Source organism: Akebia trifoliata, chromosome 3 (assembly GCF_017979445.1).
Source record: "Akebia trifoliata isolate Shusen 1 chromosome 3, ASM1797944v1, whole genome shotgun sequence".
In the NCBI taxonomy this organism is placed as follows: domain Eukaryota; kingdom Viridiplantae; phylum Streptophyta; class Magnoliopsida; order Ranunculales; family Lardizabalaceae; genus Akebia; species Akebia trifoliata.
Window position 1 is genome coordinate 38903228 of NC_141377.1, and position 20064 is coordinate 38923291.

The following is a 20064-nucleotide window of genomic DNA, read 5'->3' on the forward strand; positions in this document are numbered from 1 at the left end:
ATATAAATTAGAGTTTACCCATACTTACGACAAATTCTAATATAGTAAAGTTAGAGGGGTATTATTAAAAAAAAAACAGTAAAAGAGGAAATATACTAAAATTAAAAGAATATTATTGAAAAAAGGGGGAGAGGAAAGAATAAATTTGAAGTGATGAAAAGAAAATGCAATAAAGTGAGGTAGTGTGAATCCCACTCCACTATAGTTGGAGGGTGATCCACTGTTGTATTTTATTTTTATACATATCGCATGATTTCCGTTACACCATTTTGGAATGGGACTAATCCTTATATTCACTCACCTTGTTCACATGAATATTTTTCACTATACAATTAAGTATATTGAGAGGCCACCAAATTTCGAACACACAATAAAAAGATCAAATCCTTTTCCTTAATTTTACTCGTGCGGATCAGTAATAATATTGCATTATTATACAATAGGTTTTTTTTTAATTGAAAATTGTTGAATTAACTAAAAAAAAAAAAAACCTACTTTAAAAGATAATAATGTGGCCTTGTGCATAAAACCATTATACTTTTCCTTGGAAAAAACTTTGAATCGGCCATCCCACTTCAAAATTTCGAAGAAACCCTTGCCTTTAATCTGGATTACGTGGGGTTTCTAAGGAGGTAGCTCAAATTATTTTACAGCCAGGGATGCGTATAAAATACTCTCCAATAATAAAAGAGAAGAGAGTTTCTTCTTCAAAGTCCTTATGAAAGAAGTTAAAGCTGAGTATTTATTGGGCGGTCTCTAACCACTTGTTTGGAATTAGACAAAAGCTGAGAAGTAACATTTGTCGGGTATAGGCTGCTGCTTAGTACGAATCCAAACGCATTTAAAGTAAGTCAAGCGTCCAAACATATCCTTGAAATGGTAGGTTAATGGCTGAAAAGAAGGACGCGACTCACTCAAATATATACATGTACAGGTGTCCTTCAACTTGCATTATTGGAGTTAGACCTTATGCAATTTTCTTTGTCACTTATAGCTATCAAATCATGCATGGTAGGATTGATTAAAACACCCACACATTATTAAGGGTATGGTCAACATGTGCATGCTCATGCACATGCATGCATGGTTACGAGATAGATGTATCCAAAAATAATTAGATAGATTGATTAATGAATCATTTTCTTCTATTTAATTCTGTTTAAAGTTATATCTTGCATTATTGGAAGTGTGTTCAAGTCTATTTTCAATATCTAGATTTTTTTTTGAAAAGCTTATTCTCTAATTTTTTATTTTATTTAATTAGAACCTTCCACTTAAGTGTATACTATTTTGTAATATAAGTATGTAAATAATATTTGTCACAAGTGATTAAATCATCTCAATCAACATTCTCTTATTATATTGTTTATCGGGGCTTTTTTGTTTAGAGTTCAGATTGAATGCACCCAAGGTGTTACATCTCAACACATCCCATGTAAGTTACAATTTTAAAAAGGAGATATTTTAAGTATTAAGTCATTGAATTATGGCTTACGTGGCATGTGTGGAGGTGTGGGAGCAAGATTTCAATCCTCCACCTTGAATGCATACCATCTGGACTCGTTTGCTTATGCATCTCAGCATTCACACCAATATTATGTTATTTTTTTTTTCAACATTTTTATTATCATTATAAATAAATTTTCTTTTTAATTTGATTGGAATTGTCAATCCCTTAGTTTACTAAAAATACATCTCTTTAACTATCAGTCTAATTCTCAAAAATATCTCTCTCTCTCTCTCTCTCTATATATATATATATATGTTCTTCAATTTTTTTTTTATTGTATTGAAACTAAGGTAACGGAAATGATCATTTTAATAATTTATAATCATCAATTTTTATTAGTAACATTACTAAAGTTGTGCTCCACATACAATGTTTTGTTTCTACGTCCTAAAATGTAGTTGGACTTTTGAAGTATTATTTGAATTTTAGAATTTTAATTTTGCATTTTCTCCCTATTGAATCTAATGGTCAACTAACACTATGTCATTTGCAAATGACTAACTTAGTAAAATACATTTGCGTTAACTCCCTATTCATTAAGTGAATTACTATTTTATGAGCTGAAAATGAGTTATTTCCAATTTCGGCTCATTGCTTATTTTAATTACCAAAATGTGAATAATCACATTTTCATTATAGAATAATTCAGAACGAAACAATTATTTTGCAAGTTTAAAGTTGTAAAATAATCACTTTAAAAATCTTTGAGTTCGTTCTCGTTCACGTTTTGGTACTTAAAATAAACAGTGAACCAGAATCATAAATTCATCAAAAGTTGATCACTTTTTCATAAATATCGCATTTATTAAAATATAATTTTTTATATATTAAGCATATAGTTTTATAAAATAGAGATTGGGTTTTCATGTACCATAATTAGATATATTTTCACATGCAACCCTGGGTTTGGAACACCTTTGAGTCAAAGTCAAACAGTTAAAGCAAACTTATTTGTTTTTTCAAATGAGTAAGACTAATTAACCTGACTAACTTAGTAAAATTTCAAAACTTACTAAGGATCGTTCAGCCCACATGGCCGCATGGATTACCACATTGGTAATCCAAGATCACAGCACTCTAGATTTTCATGGAATAACTCAAATTAAAAGAAAATTAAAAAACTTTTTGGGCTTGATCCAAGGTGTTAAAAATGGACAATCCAGTCATTGATTGCAATAATTTAAAATTAAATTCAATGATGAAAAATAGCATTTTTATATATATATTTTTGAAAGTTGTTTGCATTTTGTGATCTATATCCCTCTTGGCTGCCGATCATTTTTTTTATGCCACACGTATGGGCCTTCAAGAAATTTTCCTTACTAATGTAGTAAGGAAAGTGTTTTTCTTTTGATATCTAATTATATAGGGAGGTAAATAAGCATCATTCGTGTTAATTGAAGCACAATGAAATTCAGTCCGTCGACTCAAGTGTTAGAATTTTGAGGTGAGTTGATTATATACATACCTATTGGAAAGACTTAGATATTAAAAATCTCTGTCATCTCCAAAAAGAAAAAAAAGAAAAAAATTCTTAGAAGTTTGCTCTGATCGTACTCCCTTAACAGAGAAAGGAGTGGTTGGACCTTCTATTTCTCTTATATAAGGCAATCATTTTAGGCAAAAATTGTGGAGGTGAGTGAGACCAGACCGTGCATTCTCCAATGGGATTAGCAAATATCTATATTCTTTGAAATACTTAAAAATGAATTCATTACAACTTTTTTAAGTGATCAACTAGTTGCACAATGCCTGCTACCAATTGTACTCCACTTAAAATTTTTTCTTTACATTCCATTTGGATGATTGCACTTCAAAAATGATAAAGAAAATGTTTCACTAGCAAGTATGTGTACATTACACAATTTATAGGCGAGAAGATGAATAAGCCTTAAACCCTAGGTCATCGTAATAAAGTGCAATTAGTGGGTTAAAATGGAGGCTACAAAAATAATTATTTTTTTAAGATTTATGTGCAACGAACAATTAGTGGTGTGCAACTGGTCAGTCCATTTTTTTAAATACTACATGAAAAAAATACTAAATTCAACGGATCTTGACGTCAAAAAGTGCTTAATTTACAATAAAAGAAAGAAAGAAAAAAAAAAAAAAACAAATCACTTATTGCAATTTTCTAATATTTTTTGCTTCATTTCCTTGATTATTAGTTGAATTTTCGAGATATCCAATCTTCTAATTTGTTTTTTGAGAACTTTCATTGCCACACCATCCTTTTCTTACAATATATACCTATTAGTAAAATTAAATATAACACGTCAAATAACTATATGTATTCAATTATAGGACTAGTGTGTTGTAAAGAAAAATTAGTCTGGTACTGGAAGTCCTATTATTTTGAGTTGGATCAACCTGAACTCATGGACAACATAATGACTAAGATAGTCATTAACTACCCATCATAGATTAACTGAGATGGTAAAAATGACTGGATTTACTATTTAGGTCATGTCTTCACATCTCTATATGTGTTGGCCGTGGTAGTCAATGCATATCCTCTTGGGAATTATCCCAGTTGGTAAGGGGTAGGGATTCCTAGTCCCACAAAAAAATTAAAAATTATATCTATATATATGGTCAGGTTCAAACGACAACCATTTTAACACACATATAAACAACGTGTTTTGTCTTATATGGGCAAAAATGTTTGGAATAGACTGATTTTTTGTGAGGATGATCTCTGTGGTGAGGAGATCATCCTTGCCAAAAATCAGCTCATTATGAAACTTATAGACCGTCCAATTTTTGTTGAAAAATTATAGACCGTCCGATTTTTGTAAATCAATTTTTATGGGGTTACAAGTTTTGGAATGGGATGATTTTTTACCAGGATGATCCTCTCATCACAGAGATCATCCTCACAAAAAATCAGCCCATTTCAAATATTTTTGCCCATATAAGACAAACACATTATCTATATGTGTGTCGCAATGTGTGTTGCAGAACCCAACCCTATATATATATATATATATAGGGAAGGGATCAATAGACAAAATTTGGGACAAAGATCCAGACAAATCATCCCAACCGTTGGATAATTTGAGATCTAACGGCGCAAAAATGTTATAAATCCACGTACGCATCTGATTCACTTAAAATTTTACAAAATTGCAACTTCCTCCCCGCGTCTTCAAAACCAATTGATTCACTTAATTCTTTCCAAAAATTATATCCACCTCCCCAAGTCTTCAAATCCCCAAATCACATTCGTATTCTTCCTCTAACAAAAACCACCTCATACGAAGCTAAAACATCGAAAATTCAAGCACCCTAACAGATCCGAGCCTACAAAATTGATTATGTCGAAATCCAATCATTCTAAAAGATCATGAAGAACATGGGTAATTTGTCAAAATTGCAACTACCAATTTTAATTGAATCGTTTAAATTGCATATATATATATATATATGTCCACCATTAATGGTGGACTGAAGATCCCCCTCCCTCTTTCGATTCCTTCTCTTTTTTAGATTCGACTCGTGCTTCAAATCTTCTAGTTTAGAGGTTTGACGGAGTCCGCCATTAATGGTGGACTGAACCGAGAGGAAGAGAGTTAGGATTTGAGGTAAAATGAGGAGAAGAGAGAAGAGAGAAATCTGAAACGAAAGAGAAGAGAGAAACGAAGGAGAAGAGAAGGGTTTGAGTTAGAGAAATCTGAAACGAAGGAGAAGAGAGAAGAGAGAAGGGAGAAGGGTTTGAGTTAGAGAAATTTGAAACGAAGGAGAAGAGAGGAGAGAAATCTGTGATTTTGGCTCGGGGAGGTGTTTAGAATTTGTAAAAGTATTAAGTGAAATTATTCACACGTGGGTTATTGATATGTTAAATAGATTTGCGCCATTAGATCTATCGTGATCCAATGATCCATATAATTTGTCTGGATCTTTGTCCCAAATTTTGTCTATTGATCCCTTCCTATATATATATATATATATAGAACAGCGTTCCTAAGACTCATATTGGGACTCACATTGCGACACACCGTTTTGTCTTATATGGGCAAAAATATTTGGAATGGGCTGATTTTTTGTGAGGATGATCTCTATGGTGAGGAGATCATCCTTGCCAAAAATCAGCTCATTATGAAACTTCTAGACCGTCCAATTTTTGTTGAAAAATTATAGACCATCCAATTTTTGTAAATCAATTTTGATGGGGTTAGAAGTTTTGGAATGAGATGATTTTTTGCCAGGATGATCCCCTCATCACAGAGGTCATCCTCACAAAAAATCAGCTCATTCCAAACATTTTTGCCCATATAAGACAAAACGGTGTGTCGCAATGTGAGTCTCAATATGAGTCTTAGGAACGTGACCCATATATATATATATATATATATATATATATATATATATAGGGTCAGGTTCAAGGGCCGTCTGAGAAACCGTCTAAGAAAACTTTCGTTTTTCAAAATAAGGGTTAGAGGTTTTGGATTGAGCTGATTTTTTGCAAGGATGGTCACTATGATGAGAAGATCATCCTCACAAAAAATCAGCTCAATCAGAAACTTGTAAATCCATCAAAAGTGATTTACAAATTAGTGATAAAAAATGGTAAAAAATCGACGGTCCACATTCTAAATCACTTTTAACGGGGTTAGAAGTTTCAGATTGAGCTGATTTTTTTTTGGGATGATCTTCCCATCATAGAGATCATCCTCACAAAAAATCAGCTCAATCCAAAATTTCTAACCCATATTTTAAAATTTTATTTACCGTCGAAAGTTTTCTTAGACGGTTTCTCAGACGGCCCTTGAACCTGACCCATATATATATATATATATTTTGCAAAAGCGCCTACGGTCAACTTTTAATAACACCATTTTTGACTTTGAGGTCCTCTCTGTCTTCCAACCGTGTCACGACAATGCCTACGTTGTTCTTATCCCACACGTGAAAACGAAACCAAATCACGTGTAATACTTTTCAGAACACACTCTTTGACTTTTGTGCCAGCTCTGAACTTCAATCTTGCTGCGTCGGTCCGTTCTTTCTTCTAAAGTCTCAACCATTAACACTGGTCCAAGTGCCCAACAACAAATGCCTTTCTAACTTTAAAATATAACGATAATGCCATTAAACACACGCTGCAATTGGCATCCGAATCACCGATTAAAGTAGGCAATCTTGGAAAATAGTAATCTAATCTGACGGTAGTAATTAGGTGGAAATAACTCCATAAAGTAGTAGAAAAGAACTGATCCAATTTCATCCAAGTTTGGACCATAATCCACTATTGACTTCATAATAATAAACCTTTATGTGACAGTGGGTCCAAACCTATAAATATTAAAGTTTGGCAGCTTAGCTGAGTATCGTTGATTACACATTTAAAGAAGCTTTTCATGTCTCATGATGGAGCACGTTATATACATTTAAATGAATCGAGGACTCAAGAGTTTCAAATTAACTCCCTAGTTGGATTAGAGTTGGGTAATAAAACCTACTTTCTTATTGAATATTTAGCTAATGTTTATTAGATATTTAGCCAACAGTTTTGGCAATTTGTTTAGGAACAAATTTTAAATCTGGGGGACCTTTAATTGTGGTTGTTGGCTCTAGTGTTTTATAATTTAGTGAAGAGTAGTGCTGGGGTGACACAGGTTTTATTGTGATTCTCACAATTTTGATGTAGATTTGCATATATAATCGTAGATGGTTTTTACTTGTATTATGAGAAAATACATTTATGGTTATGTGCACATCAGACTTGTGAGAATCACAGTAAATTTTTTTTTGTCATTTCGGCATTTTCCTTTGATGAATGATTGATTTCTCTCTTTTTGAAAAGATTAACAAATTTTTTATTCGATTTTTTTCACTCGGTATGTACTTAGATGATGTGGCAAGGGCCCAGAATCATATATGTTTTTAATTCTATATCTAAAAGAAAATGATCTATGCTTTTGTGTCCTTGCTGTGTCAATTTATTGCAGATCGAATCAGAAAATCATAACTCTTCTAAAAAGTGAGAAATAAAAAAGTGGAAGACAAAATAATTCAGTCCATATTTATTTTATTTATCTTTTTGTCTGCTATCTTTTTCACAATTTTTAAAATATTCTTTTAAAGTATTTGAGTATATATATATATATATATATATATATATATATATATTCATTAAACCACCTTATCAATGAGTTTTTTTTAGCTAGACATTTTTTTTTTCAATAATTTTTAAAGTATCTTCTTATGTTTGTATCCCCCACATCCTTTGATATAGGATTAGTCCCAGTGGTTGCAACCTCGTCTCTCCTTTATTTGTGTGATAATAGTCTTGTCTATTCCCTTCATGAAAGTAATCTCATTAGTCATTTTAAATGTATTATAGCCATTCAAAAATGAGTTAACATGGGATCTAAGAAATAGCATTTTTCATACAATAAAAAAACGAGATGCTTACAAAAGCATGATCAAGTTTTTATGAAATTATAATTATATCGTATTGTTCATTTGGATTACCAAATATATGAACGATAATGATATCGGACATTTTAAAGTGACAATTTCATAGGTATTAAGTGATTATCTTACAAGTTTTGCTACTTTTAGCGAGATCGCTACTATACATATTAGTGAGTTTGTCACTTTAAACTTATGATCTCATTACTTGAAAAATCTGCGATTTTACATGTTCACGATTTGAAAATTAAAATGAACAATTACTCGAAATTATAACTTCATCAAATTTGGCTCATGATATGGTAATTTACCCATAAAACAGATCCTATAAATCATTTTGGAACATGTTATATGATGCAATATCTTGTATTTTTAGGCTCAAATATTTACTATTCATTCATCACGAAACTAATAGTATTGTTGGGGTGACAAAATGATGGAATGTCATGCACATTATCGTAAATAATTTTTTGTGAGATACAAGTAAAAAGTATCCATGGTTATGTGCGCATTACTATCACATCATTTTTGTGTTTATGTTTGTGTCATTTCAGCATTTTTCTATTTTAGTAGTGTTGAGATGACACAAATATGATAAAATGATGGGTGTCGCACATATTATCATAGATATTTTTCTGCGAGATAAAGCATATATGGTTATATGCGCATCACCACATCATTTAAAAAAAATACCTATGTGTCATTCCAGCATTTTTCTATTTTAGTAGTAATGGGTGATACAAACGGAGACACAAAAGTAATCGCGCACATTAATGTAGATGTTATTCCACGAGATACGAGTAAAAAAGGCATACGATTGAGTGCGTGCCATCACATCAATTTTTTTTTTCACCTTTATGTCTCCGTTTGTCATTCCAGCGTTTTACTATTTTAAATGACATTCACATGGGACTAAGAAAAAAAATAAAAAAAATCTACTCCACAGCTAAAAGTGAAAGTGAAAAAAGTACATGTTGCTTGTGGTACACCAAAGAGTCGTCCTCATACATACGAAATGGTCTTACACCTCTCACATCAACATCCCTTTCCCTTTATTAACACGTCACCCTCTACGCATATCACAGCCTGGCAACTCCGATGCTATTCTCACACCAACCATTGAACTCCACGTGGCATCTCTGGACGTAGTCACTACTATAAAATGCTTCTCCCAGTACTCCCATTGCCACATCTTCCCTTTCCAATGGCATCAGTTTACCATTTTACCCTTCTCTTCTTCTTCATGATCATCATCCACCCATCCACAGCAACAACGAGAAAACTCTCAGCTCTTGTTGAACAACAACCCCTCATTCTAAAGTATCACAATGGTGTACTTCTCAAAGGAAACTTCACCGTTAATCTCATCTGGTACGGAAAATTCTCCCCAATCCAGCGGTCCATACTCATCGATTTCATCCAATCTTTGAACACTGCTAAGAACCCATTACCCTCTGTGTCATCATGGTGGAAAACCACTGAGAAGTACGAAAAGGGTTCGTCCAAGCTCATCTTAGGGAATCAAATCTTCGACGAAAATTACTCTATTGGGAAGTCTCTTAAGACATCTCAAGTCATCGCTTTGGCTTCTAAAGCTAGTCATAAGAATGCAATCAACATCGTGTTCACAGATAAAGATGTAGCCGTTGATGGATTCTGCATGAGCAGGTGTGGAACCCATGGGTCAGCTATAGGGAGTGCGCAGGTTAAGACTAAGAGTAAGAGGAGGAGTAAGTTCGCGTACGTTTGGGTTGGTAACTCGGAGAGTCAATGCCCGGGTCAATGCGCTTGGCCTTTTCATCAACCGATTTACGGCCCACAAACCCCTTCGTTAATTTCACCTAACAGTGACGTTGGAGTTGACGGAATGGTTATTAACTTAGCGACTGTCTTGGCTGGGACAGTTACGAATCCGTTTAATGACGGTTATTTTCAAGGGCCAGCAAACGCGCCGTTAGAAGCTGTTTCGGCTTGTACGGGTATTTTCGGGAAGGGAGCTTATCCGGGTTATCCTGGGGAGGTTTTGGTGGACAAGACGACGGGTGCAAGCTATAATGCGCATGGTTTAAATGGTCGCAAGTACTTATTACCATCCATGTGGGACCCACATACGTCTGCTTGCTCTATTCTTGCGTGAGCGAGGCGTGTGCGTATGTAGATACGGTCGTTCCAGATAGCTTTGGATATATAAAAGATTGGAATAAGTTTTGTCATTTTAGATCTGCTTTGACAAAAAAAAAAAAAAAAAAAAGTTTAATTTTGTGTTAAATATGGGTTTCCTTTATTCCCTTTGTTCGAAAACATTAATGGGGACATAAAAATGGATCCAACTGGCATTATGGTTTACGATTTCCATTGGTCAGCCATGGTGTTGCACTGGCAACGGGCCCGTCCGAGTTTGGGCTGGACCGTGTTATTCGGCCTAAAAGTTTTAGTACAAGCCTAGTCTGCTAATTGTTTGAGAACTTGGGATGGGCTGTTTAACAATATATGTGTCCCAGCCGGATATTCGGGCCAAAAGACCAAACATGACGCAGTTAACTATGAACCAAGTTGTTCTTATAAGGACTAATCACTAATTAATTATTATTATTATTATTTGAGTCGTGCTGGGGTGACCATGGTTTTTAAACTCGGTTGCATGTCTCCTCTCGTGCGTGCCACCACATCATTTGTGCCCCCACCCCACCTTCCCCTTATGTCACTCCAGCATTAGTCTTATTATTTTTACCAAATTAACAAAGAGGGAGACAATGCGATAATCTATAGTCTAAGATAAAAGTAAAATTACGTTAAGGTCAAAGTGGTCAAAGTACACTCTCTTATGTTAGGCAAAATAGACCAGTGGCTAGTAATTAATAGGTAAAAGCGAATTTTGATGCAACTTCTGTATCAATTCTCACAACATCTAACCAACTTAAAAGTTGGCATAGTCTAGAGAGAGGTGCACATGGGTCACTTTATTTGCACACACCCAAATGGCTAATTGCACCCATTTTAAATGATTTTTGTAAAAAAAAAAGGTAAATTAAAATTTTACCCCTTTGTTTACTTATTACATACACCACAACCCACCAGACAAAAAATTCATTTCTCCTCCCTTTCTTCTATTACTTCTTCTTCTTCTCTCTCTCCATCTCTTTTTTCATATTCATCTTTGTCTGAGTTTTGTAAGAGATTGAATTAATGCATATAAGATTTTATAAAAAAAATTTCTACTTATTTATTTGAAATTTCTTTTTCGTCTTCTTTTTTTTAATCATCAAGGAAGATAGAAAATCTATTATTAAAACCTTTAAAACACTAATTTTGAATCGAAGAACCCATTAAAGTTAAGGTGAGTATCACAAGTAACAACTAGGTATAATTGATTATTTTGTTGTGTGCAAATAGAACAACCCGCTGCACATCCATTAAATGCAGCACAACAAAATCTGATACACAACCAAGGGGAACAACAAACACCTCACAACTTAAAAAACGAGGGCACAAGAAACATTAATAGCCTATCATCATTAAATATATATGTTGGACCTTATAAAAGGATGACAGAGCCAATCCACTCTTCGTAGCATATGTCGAGTACTCTTACGACCTTCATGGATGTAAAATACATAGAATGCAATGCGTTGCTCAAGCACAGCCTTCAAAAATAAAAAGCTAGCCTGAAATAGATTTAGTTGTACTAAATACTAATCAACCTTGTAAAAAAAATTAGCCTAATTAAGATAGTTTGAATCCTTCTTCAAACTAAAAACACCCCCATTTGGATTTGATGGTTTGTATATACATTGATCGATCAACTTTCGGCCCACCAAAAAACTCTACTTTTTGATGACTTCTAACCACAATATCTAATAGCAATTTCGCAACTTATCATCATTTCGCTCGTCTACAAAACCTGAGCACGGAAAAAGAATTGCAAATTTGCAAGATCTCATGTATAAAATTAAAAGGGAAATTACTTATGGACTTTGGCGGAGGACTTTTATTCTAAATAGTCCTTAAGTTTTGGGCAGTTTTTGAATAATCCATTTAGTATTTTTTTTCTGAATGGTCCCTCATTATCAACAAGTTCACCAATTTTTATTTATTATCGAATTCACCATTTGTTATTGTCGAGCTCACCATTTTTTATTTTTGAATTTGACAATTTAAAAAATGGACCTTGGCGGAGGACTTTTATTCTAAACAGTCCTTAAGTTTTGGACGATTTCTTAATGGTCCATTTAGTAAAGCTTTTTTTCTTCTTCTTCTTAATGGTCCCTTATTATTAGCGAACTCACCAATTTTTATTTATTTTTGAGAACAACATTTTTATTATTGAACTCACCATTTGTTATTGTCGAACTCACCAGTTTTATTTATTGTTGAGCTCACCATTTTTTATTTTTGAATTCAACAATTTAAAAAAAATGTCGAACTAGGCAATAAAAAGTGGTGAACTTAATGCTAGTAAAATTCATCCATCTTCATTTTATGAGTTTTTTCGATTAAGATACATGAAAAATTTGAGATATCAATTTGTCTAGATGATTTCAAAACGAAAGAACCATTCTTGATCAATTTTCATCCAAAAAATGAAGAAATTTTTTGAAAAAAATCCAAATTTTTTACATACATCTTCAAAAAATTTAAAAAAATATCCTTGAAAATAGATTCTTCTTCTTTCTTAGATTCTTTCCGACAGAATGGACTCTCTGGAACACGTTTGGGATGTCGAAAATTCTATTATTTTTTTGACAGAAACTGTGAGATCCAACAGTTAGGGTATTCAAAACTTAGAGATTAATTAGAAAGAAATCCCTTCGTCAAGGTCGTTTAAGTAATTTTCCCAATTAAAAAAGCTTTAATTTCATTTCCTACTCATTTTTTAATCAACCAAAATGGAACCCCAAATCCTTCTCGTCAACGAAAAACAAGAAGAAACACCACAAACCCCACCTCCACCCACCACCACCACCACCACTACATGTTGTAGCTGCAGTGGGCCCACCTCCATTGCTCCACCACCAAAATGGCCCGACATCTCTCCACCTCCCGACTACCGCCCCATCCGCTCTCCCGCCATAAACCTCGCACCCAACACAAACACCACCCCCCAACAATCCATCTTTCTCTCACCCGTCCCTCAATCCCACAAAGTCCCCATCATCTCTCCTCCTTACTTCTTCCAATCTCCTTCCAAGAAAATCAACTCCCCACTACACATTCGCCGCTTCCACGACTCCGATTCCTGCAAAAATTTCCTTGGCTTCGTCGTCGCTCTCAGCGAATCCATCCGAGGCCACAAGATTTCCGATCCTTCCCACCAATCCCAAACCCTTAATTCCATAATCTCCATCCTCCAAACCCTAATTCTCTGGATCGATCAGATCCCCCCTGTTCAACAATCATCTCGATACGGTAACATCTCGTATAGGGTTTGGCATAATCGCCTCGTGGATAATGCCGATTCCTTAATGCTCGAATTCCTCCCCGAAGAATTCCAATCCGCCACTATTGAAATAGTCCCTTATTTCACCGATAGTTTTGGGAATTCCAGCCGAATCGACTATGGTACGGGCCACGAGACCAATTTTGTGGCGTGGCTCTATTGTTTGGCGAGATTGGGAATTATTAATGAAGAGGATTACCAGGCAATTGTTTCTAGGGTTTTCGTGAAGTATCTCGAATTGATGAGGAAATTGCAGTTGGTTTATTATCTTGAACCCGCTGGATCCCATGGTGTTTGGGGTCTGGATGATTACCATTTTCTTCCATATATCTTTGGATCATCACAATTGATCGATCACAAGTATATGAAGCCGAAGTCGATTCATAATCAGGATATACTCGACAACTTCTTGGACGAATATTTTTACCTCTCTTGCATTGCGTTTGTAAAGAAGGTAAAAAAGGGTCCCTTTTCGGAGCATTCACCATTGCTGGATGATATCAGTGGGGTGCCAACATGGAACAAAGTGAATAGTGGGTTACTCAAGATGTATAAAGTAGAGGTGTTGGGGAAGGTCCCTATAATGCAGCATTTCCTATTTGGGTGGATCATCAAATGGTACAACTTTTTTTAGCCACTTTTTGAGTGGTAGCATATTATTCATTGTATTGTTATTTAAGTTTTAAGCAAATTTTGTGCTTTTCATGAAACCGTGTTTCCTGCAAAATTAAAATGTTTGGCAACTGTTGAATTGTATAATTGGTCTGCAATGACATTGTTTGCATTGGTCAACGGTTTTTGTGAGGTGTGCACTATTCCACTCCACCTTAGTTTGATCTTTGAGTTGTAGCTTACATTAATTATTTGTTGCATTATTAGTTAAGTTTTAAGCAAACTTAGAATCTTGTGCTCTTCATGAAACCGTGATTCCGCAAAATTAAAATGTTTGGCAACTGTTGAAGTGTATAATTGGTTTGCAATGACATTGTTTGTATTGGACATAATTTGAATTAAGAAGTTAGCATTCAATCGTGCTCTGTATTTTTGGTTTGTAGTCATTGATAGAGAGGGGTAACAAGTTATCAAGGATTTGAAGGAGATGAAAGGGTAAGAGGTGTAACTCGATTACTTGTATCCATTCACAATGCCAAAGCCACCCTGAGGAGAATGGAAAGTGTCCGAGGAATAATATACCATACTGAGGCATTACATGTATGGAAGAAAATTGTTGCAGTTGTAGCAATCCTGGTTTCTAAATTCAGCATATTTTGGCACAATTTAGTTTAATTAAATCCAAGTTTTAAGAGGTGTTATAGATGAAATCTGGCCAACAGTGAAATGTTAATATGTCTGAGAACACACCAAAATGGTCAAGGTTATTGGGGAATGCAATGATGAATCTTCAGAAGAAACAATATTTCTGGGTGAAAATGGAATTTTCTACCAATTTTATCGAACTACTTTAATCAATTTCTTAAAATTTTAAATTGTTACCAAATTATTGGAATTGTTAGTTTAAAAATGCAGAAGTTCCATCAAATTATCCAGATTGTTCAACTGCACTTCAAAACACAATCATATTTGCCATCATTAAATTTCTGCCCCCTATGCTTGAGGGATGAGGAATTTGTTAATCACATCCTAATCCATTGTTTTTTTTCCTGGGGTATTTAGGTAGTCTTTTTCTCCCTTTTTTAAATGGATTGGGTTCTCCCTCAAACATTCCTCTTACTTTTGGAAGGGTGGACTTTATTTTCTCATAGAAAACGATACCTTTGAGCTATTCTTCCTTGGGGACTTTGGAGGGAGAGAAACATTAGGGTGTTCCAAGGCAGAGAAAGTACTTCTCACGTTGTGTTCATGGAGATTTTGGGGCTGATCTACCTTTGATTGAAGTTGAACAATGATTTCTTGGGGGTCCTATTTTGATGATTTTGTGTTCAGATAAGATTCTTTGTGTGATTCTTAGTGCATCTTTTGTTCTTGTTTATTTGTGATTTTTTTAGCCTTTTTAAGTTTATTGTTTCTTGTTCTTGCTTGGGGGCTACCCCAACCTCCTTTTGTATCTTCTTTCTCTTTTCAATAAAGTTTTACACTTATAAATTTTTTTTTTTGCCATCTTTCAATGTTTGTTGAGAAGAACCTAGATTGTAGTTTTCGTTTTGAAAGAAGATAAAAAGGACGAACATGTTACAGTGTTTCCCCTAATCGAGTCAACTTGAGTTATCTATCACAGTGTTTCCCCTAACCCAGTCAAGAATATGTTACTCACTACTAGCGCATACAATCATCACCCCAAGGTTGCACCTAACCCTATGCATGTCCATAAGGAACCTTATCTGTTTTTCGGTATGTACATGAAGTTTGTATATAAGGAAAAGATAATAGAGGAATTACATAGAAAAATGGAGCTCCCAAGACATACGTCTAGGCTAAACCAGGTACACAGAATATTATTTTTTATTTTGGTGTTATTTTAATTTATATTTAGGTTTAGCTTTATTGAGGTATTTGGTGGGCCCAATTTGTGCAAACCTTCTTATTCATTGAGGTCCTTAGGAAATTCTTTATGAGGGAATAATAGTATGGTGAGGGATTTCAGACCCATTAGCTTGGTGACTTCCACATACAAGATTTTATTTTTTAGCAAAAGTCCTTGCGTTGAGGTTAAAAGTGGTGATAACGAAGGTTATGGGTAAGGAGAAAGGGGCCTTTATCAGAGGAAGGCACATCTTTAATGGAGTTCTAGTGGCAAATGAGTGTATTGATTCCAGAAAGAAGTCAGGGAAAGCTGGGTTAGTGTGCAAGGTGGATATTGAAAAGGCATACGATCATGTCAATTGGAGGTTTCTGTGGCATCTTTTGTAGAGGATGGGCTTTGGGGAGAAGTAGATTCTTTGGACGAGAAAATGTGTCTCCTCGGCCTCCTTTTTTATTTTGGTGAATGGTAGTCCAGCTGGTGTCTTTAGTAGTTCAAGTGGTTTAAGATGGGTGATCCTGTCTCCCTCTTCTTGTTCAACATTGTGGTTGAAGCCTTGGGAAGGATGTTTATTCGCGCCTCTTTTGTTGGTGTTTTGTCTGGATTTTGAGTGGCGCAGTTGGGGCCCAGAGTTACGCATCTTCAATTTGTTGATGATACTTTGGTCTTTCTCGAGGCTTCTCCTAGTGAGGCTTGTTTTCTTAGGGGCCTCCTTTGCTGGTTCGAGGTTATTTCAGGGCTCCCAATCAATTTGAGGAAGAACAAGATCAGCGTTATTGGTGTGATTCTTGATGTCAAGGATTGGGCATATTTACTGGGTTGCGAAGTCGGGGCATTGATATCTTCATACTTAAGGCTCCCCTTGGGGGTGGCTTATAAGTCCACTTTGGTTTGGGAGATGATTGTTGAGAGAGTTTGGAGAAAACTTAGCTCTTGGAAAGCTATTTATTTATCTAAGGGCGATAAATTGACTTTGATTAAGAGCACTCTCTAGTATTTCGGTGCATTTTTTTATCTCTGTTCTCTCATCCAAGTAGAATTGAATCCCTATTGGAGAAACTGGTGAGAGATTTCCTTTGGAAAGATAGGGGTGGGAATCATAAGCTCCACTTGGTGAATTGGAAGTTTGTTTGCCGTCCTAGGAAATGCAGAGGTCTTGGTATAAGGAGATTCATATTAGTCAACAAAGCTTTGTTGGGGAAGTGGTTGTGGAGGTTTTGAAGCTTACTGCACTTGCAATCGGTTGGGGCTTGTGGAGTGAAAGGAACTTACGCACGCTCGAGGGGAAGGAGAACACCTTGCAAGAGATTATTTTTAATGTTTTGGACTTGTTCTTTTGAATTAAGCAATTCAAGAAGTTTAGAGGTTTCTTTTTTGAAGATTGTTTGTTTAGATGGGAAAATGTAATCAGGGAGTGATCTTTTTGCTTTATTTGTCTTCTCCCCCCTTTGTCCCTATATTCTCCTCGAGGACTCCATGTCCTCTTTTCAATAAATTTTGCTTATAAAAAAAAAAAAAAAAAAAATAGTATGGTTAACAAAAACAAGTTTTCTTCCTTATTTGATTTGGTTTTATGGTGTAAAATTTATTTTGGGATTTGATGGGTGGCTAGGATTAAGCATATTTAATGGTTCATAAAGACTTATGGGTGTGCTTTTTTATCTTTGATAATGAACGTTACTAAAATAAGGAGATATAAGAGAGAGTAGATAAAACTTCAATATAGAGGATAAAATGATACACGGATGACGTATTCACTCTAACTTTTACTAAAATGCTTATTCTATCATTCAATCGACCTTGGTAGAAAAAACAAATCTTCATGACCCCTATTATCTTGTTGGAGCCCTAACTACAATATCTCTCAAGTCGTGTTTGTCCTCTTTGAAACATGCCATACATTTAATGCCATGGGACAATGGAATGACCAAATCAATGCCTTCCAATCTCCTTAGGTATCACACATTTTCATTCATTTTATCTCTTTTGAAGCAAAACCCAATGAAATATCAACTTCTCAATCAATATCAGAAGAAATTTTTTTTTTTTTCTTTTTCCAGAGGATGCCATATGAATTATTCTTCTAAGAGCCATCATCTTTGAGGATTTTCTTTTGGTGTAAGCAATCAGAGGAATTTAAAGGCTTCTTCTTTGAGGATTTCATGTTTAGGTGGGGTCTTGTTTTTAGTGAGAGAAGTTAAGTGTGCTCTTGTATCTTCCTGGAGGCTACCTTGTCCTCCTTTCTAATAAAATATCTTTCACTAATCAAAAAGCCCGAATTGAAAGGGAGAAGCTCATATGAGATAGAATAGATGATGGTGGATGTTTCAACAAGGCTAGTCACCTTGGCTTAATCTTTTGGTCCTTAGAACAACTTTTACCTAAGATGTTTGCCTTGGGAACCATGTTTAGGCATGACTTTGAAGGTAACTTATAGATTGCCATTTTATGGAAGTCAAGTTACCCTGTTGGAGACTACCATTTTAAGTTTTCTTGTAGTTGGATGCGTGTTATCATCCATTGTAGAGGTAAAATTTAATAAACCTAATTTAATAGCATCTAATAACCTTATGGAGCTTTGGTGTCACATCTCCATGTTGTGAATAATTTTATACTCTTTCTTGAATATTTATATGCTCTTTGGTCCTTGTTTGAAATATCAGGATTCCTTTGTCACGTCCTTTTGTTCTGACTGAGATTTTAAATAAATTTATTTCATTGAACAATGAGTAGGAACCGTTCCATTGTTTTCAACATGTCGGTAATGGAACAACGTTACATAATGGTGGGCCTCACCACAAAAATGATTCAAAAAACTGTCTTCAAAATGATATTTGAATTTTGAACTTTAGGAAGATAATTATTTGAAAACACGGTAAATAATGCAGGTTATTTTCAAAATAATGGTAAATAGCATCCGTAAAAAACCTTTAAAAAAGAAAGAAAGGCTGGAAGACTTAAACTGCACAGTTATTTTAACCACTAATATGAGTAAATAATATACAGTAATATAACCCAATAATGAAATGCCGTTATTTTTCTGAAAATGGAACTGGTTATGGGTGTTACCGTTAAGTCTTTTGTTATTTACCATTATAAAACATTTTTAAAACCATTGTTCCAATTTGTTTGAGCTGTAAGCCTGTAACAGAACATATTTTTGTTTTGGGTAATAATTTGGATGGAAGAAAACAATTATACATATGAAATTTGTAGCATTTTACAGGCTTTTGTATTTGGTTTTTAATTGTAGATATAGGTCCAGTTTATGTTGCAGGGCACCTTTGTTCTTCATATGACGTGCTGTTATCTTTTGCCGTAGTGATTTGGAATAGTGACTATAATAATTCACTTTTTGATATATGTACAGGGAGTAAGTGAGGACGTTAGGCATCAGCTTTGTTGGATATTTGCAGTGTCACAAAGGCAAGTCAGGATTTACACACATATAAGAAGCTTATAAGAGAGTGGAGAGGCATATTTTTGGTGATAAAACATTCATGTAAGTTCTGTCATCTGTATTCTTGAGGCACCGATTGGCTTGCAGTTCATAGCACTACATTTTTTGTTAAATATATGTTGAGATATTGTGAGATAGTTTTCTTTAATCGGTAATGAGTTGAAAGTACAAAGGCTCTTCGATCCGTTTATTTGACTTCCCCAAAGAGCAAGGAATGTGTGTTGTAAATTTTATCTTCATACTCTCAAGGTGTGTTCTGAAATCCTATGAGAAATTTTAATTATAAAGAATGTCATTGTGTAAGATGATATTTGTCGTTACTATGCAAAGTTTAGCACCAAATTAGACACAGGTTCACTATGGAGTTCAGTTATAAATCCTACAATCTACAGAAATTTTCACTGCTACAGAAGGTTTCAAGTATCAATTGATTTGACAACAAGAATGGCTATATTTAAGAGGATATTTTTGCCACTACAATGCAAAGTTTGCAGGAGAATTCGACTTCAAGATACAACGTGGTTAGAATGCACATTGTACAATTTATTGCAACTGTACTTGTATGCACAAATTTGCTCAAACTATAAGATTTTTAGGTGTATAGAGAATCCTCTCAAAACTAAGGAATAAGATGTACTTAGAACTAATTCAATTAGACATAGTATCTAATCTTTTATCCAAACTGTAAGTTAACTGATCAGATTGGATCTTACATGGATAAACCTCTTGTCAAATCATATATGCCCTGTTTGAGCTTTATA

General features: G+C 34.6%; 2 protein-coding genes across 2 annotated transcripts; both read left to right on the top strand.

Annotated features, from left to right (window-relative positions):
• The first annotated feature begins 9116 nt into the window (after window positions 1-9116).
• Window positions 9117-10524, top strand: LOC147406837 (protein EXORDIUM-like 2). Its single transcript, XM_086435120.1, has one exon. It carries the CDS (start codon window positions 9132-9134, stop codon window positions 10062-10064), a length of 933 nt encoding a protein of 310 aa, XP_086291246.1. The 5' UTR covers window positions 9117-9131; the 3' UTR covers window positions 10065-10524.
• Window positions 10525-12789: 2265 nt separating this feature from the next.
• LOC147406838 (uncharacterized) lies at window positions 12790-19606 on the top strand. Its single transcript, XM_086435121.1, has 2 exons — window positions 12790-13982; window positions 19214-19606. Exons 1-2 carry the CDS (start codon window positions 12814-12816, stop codon window positions 19218-19220), a joined length of 1176 nt encoding a protein of 391 aa, XP_086291247.1. The 5' UTR covers window positions 12790-12813; the 3' UTR covers window positions 19221-19606.
• Window positions 19607-20064: the final 458 nt, after the last annotated feature.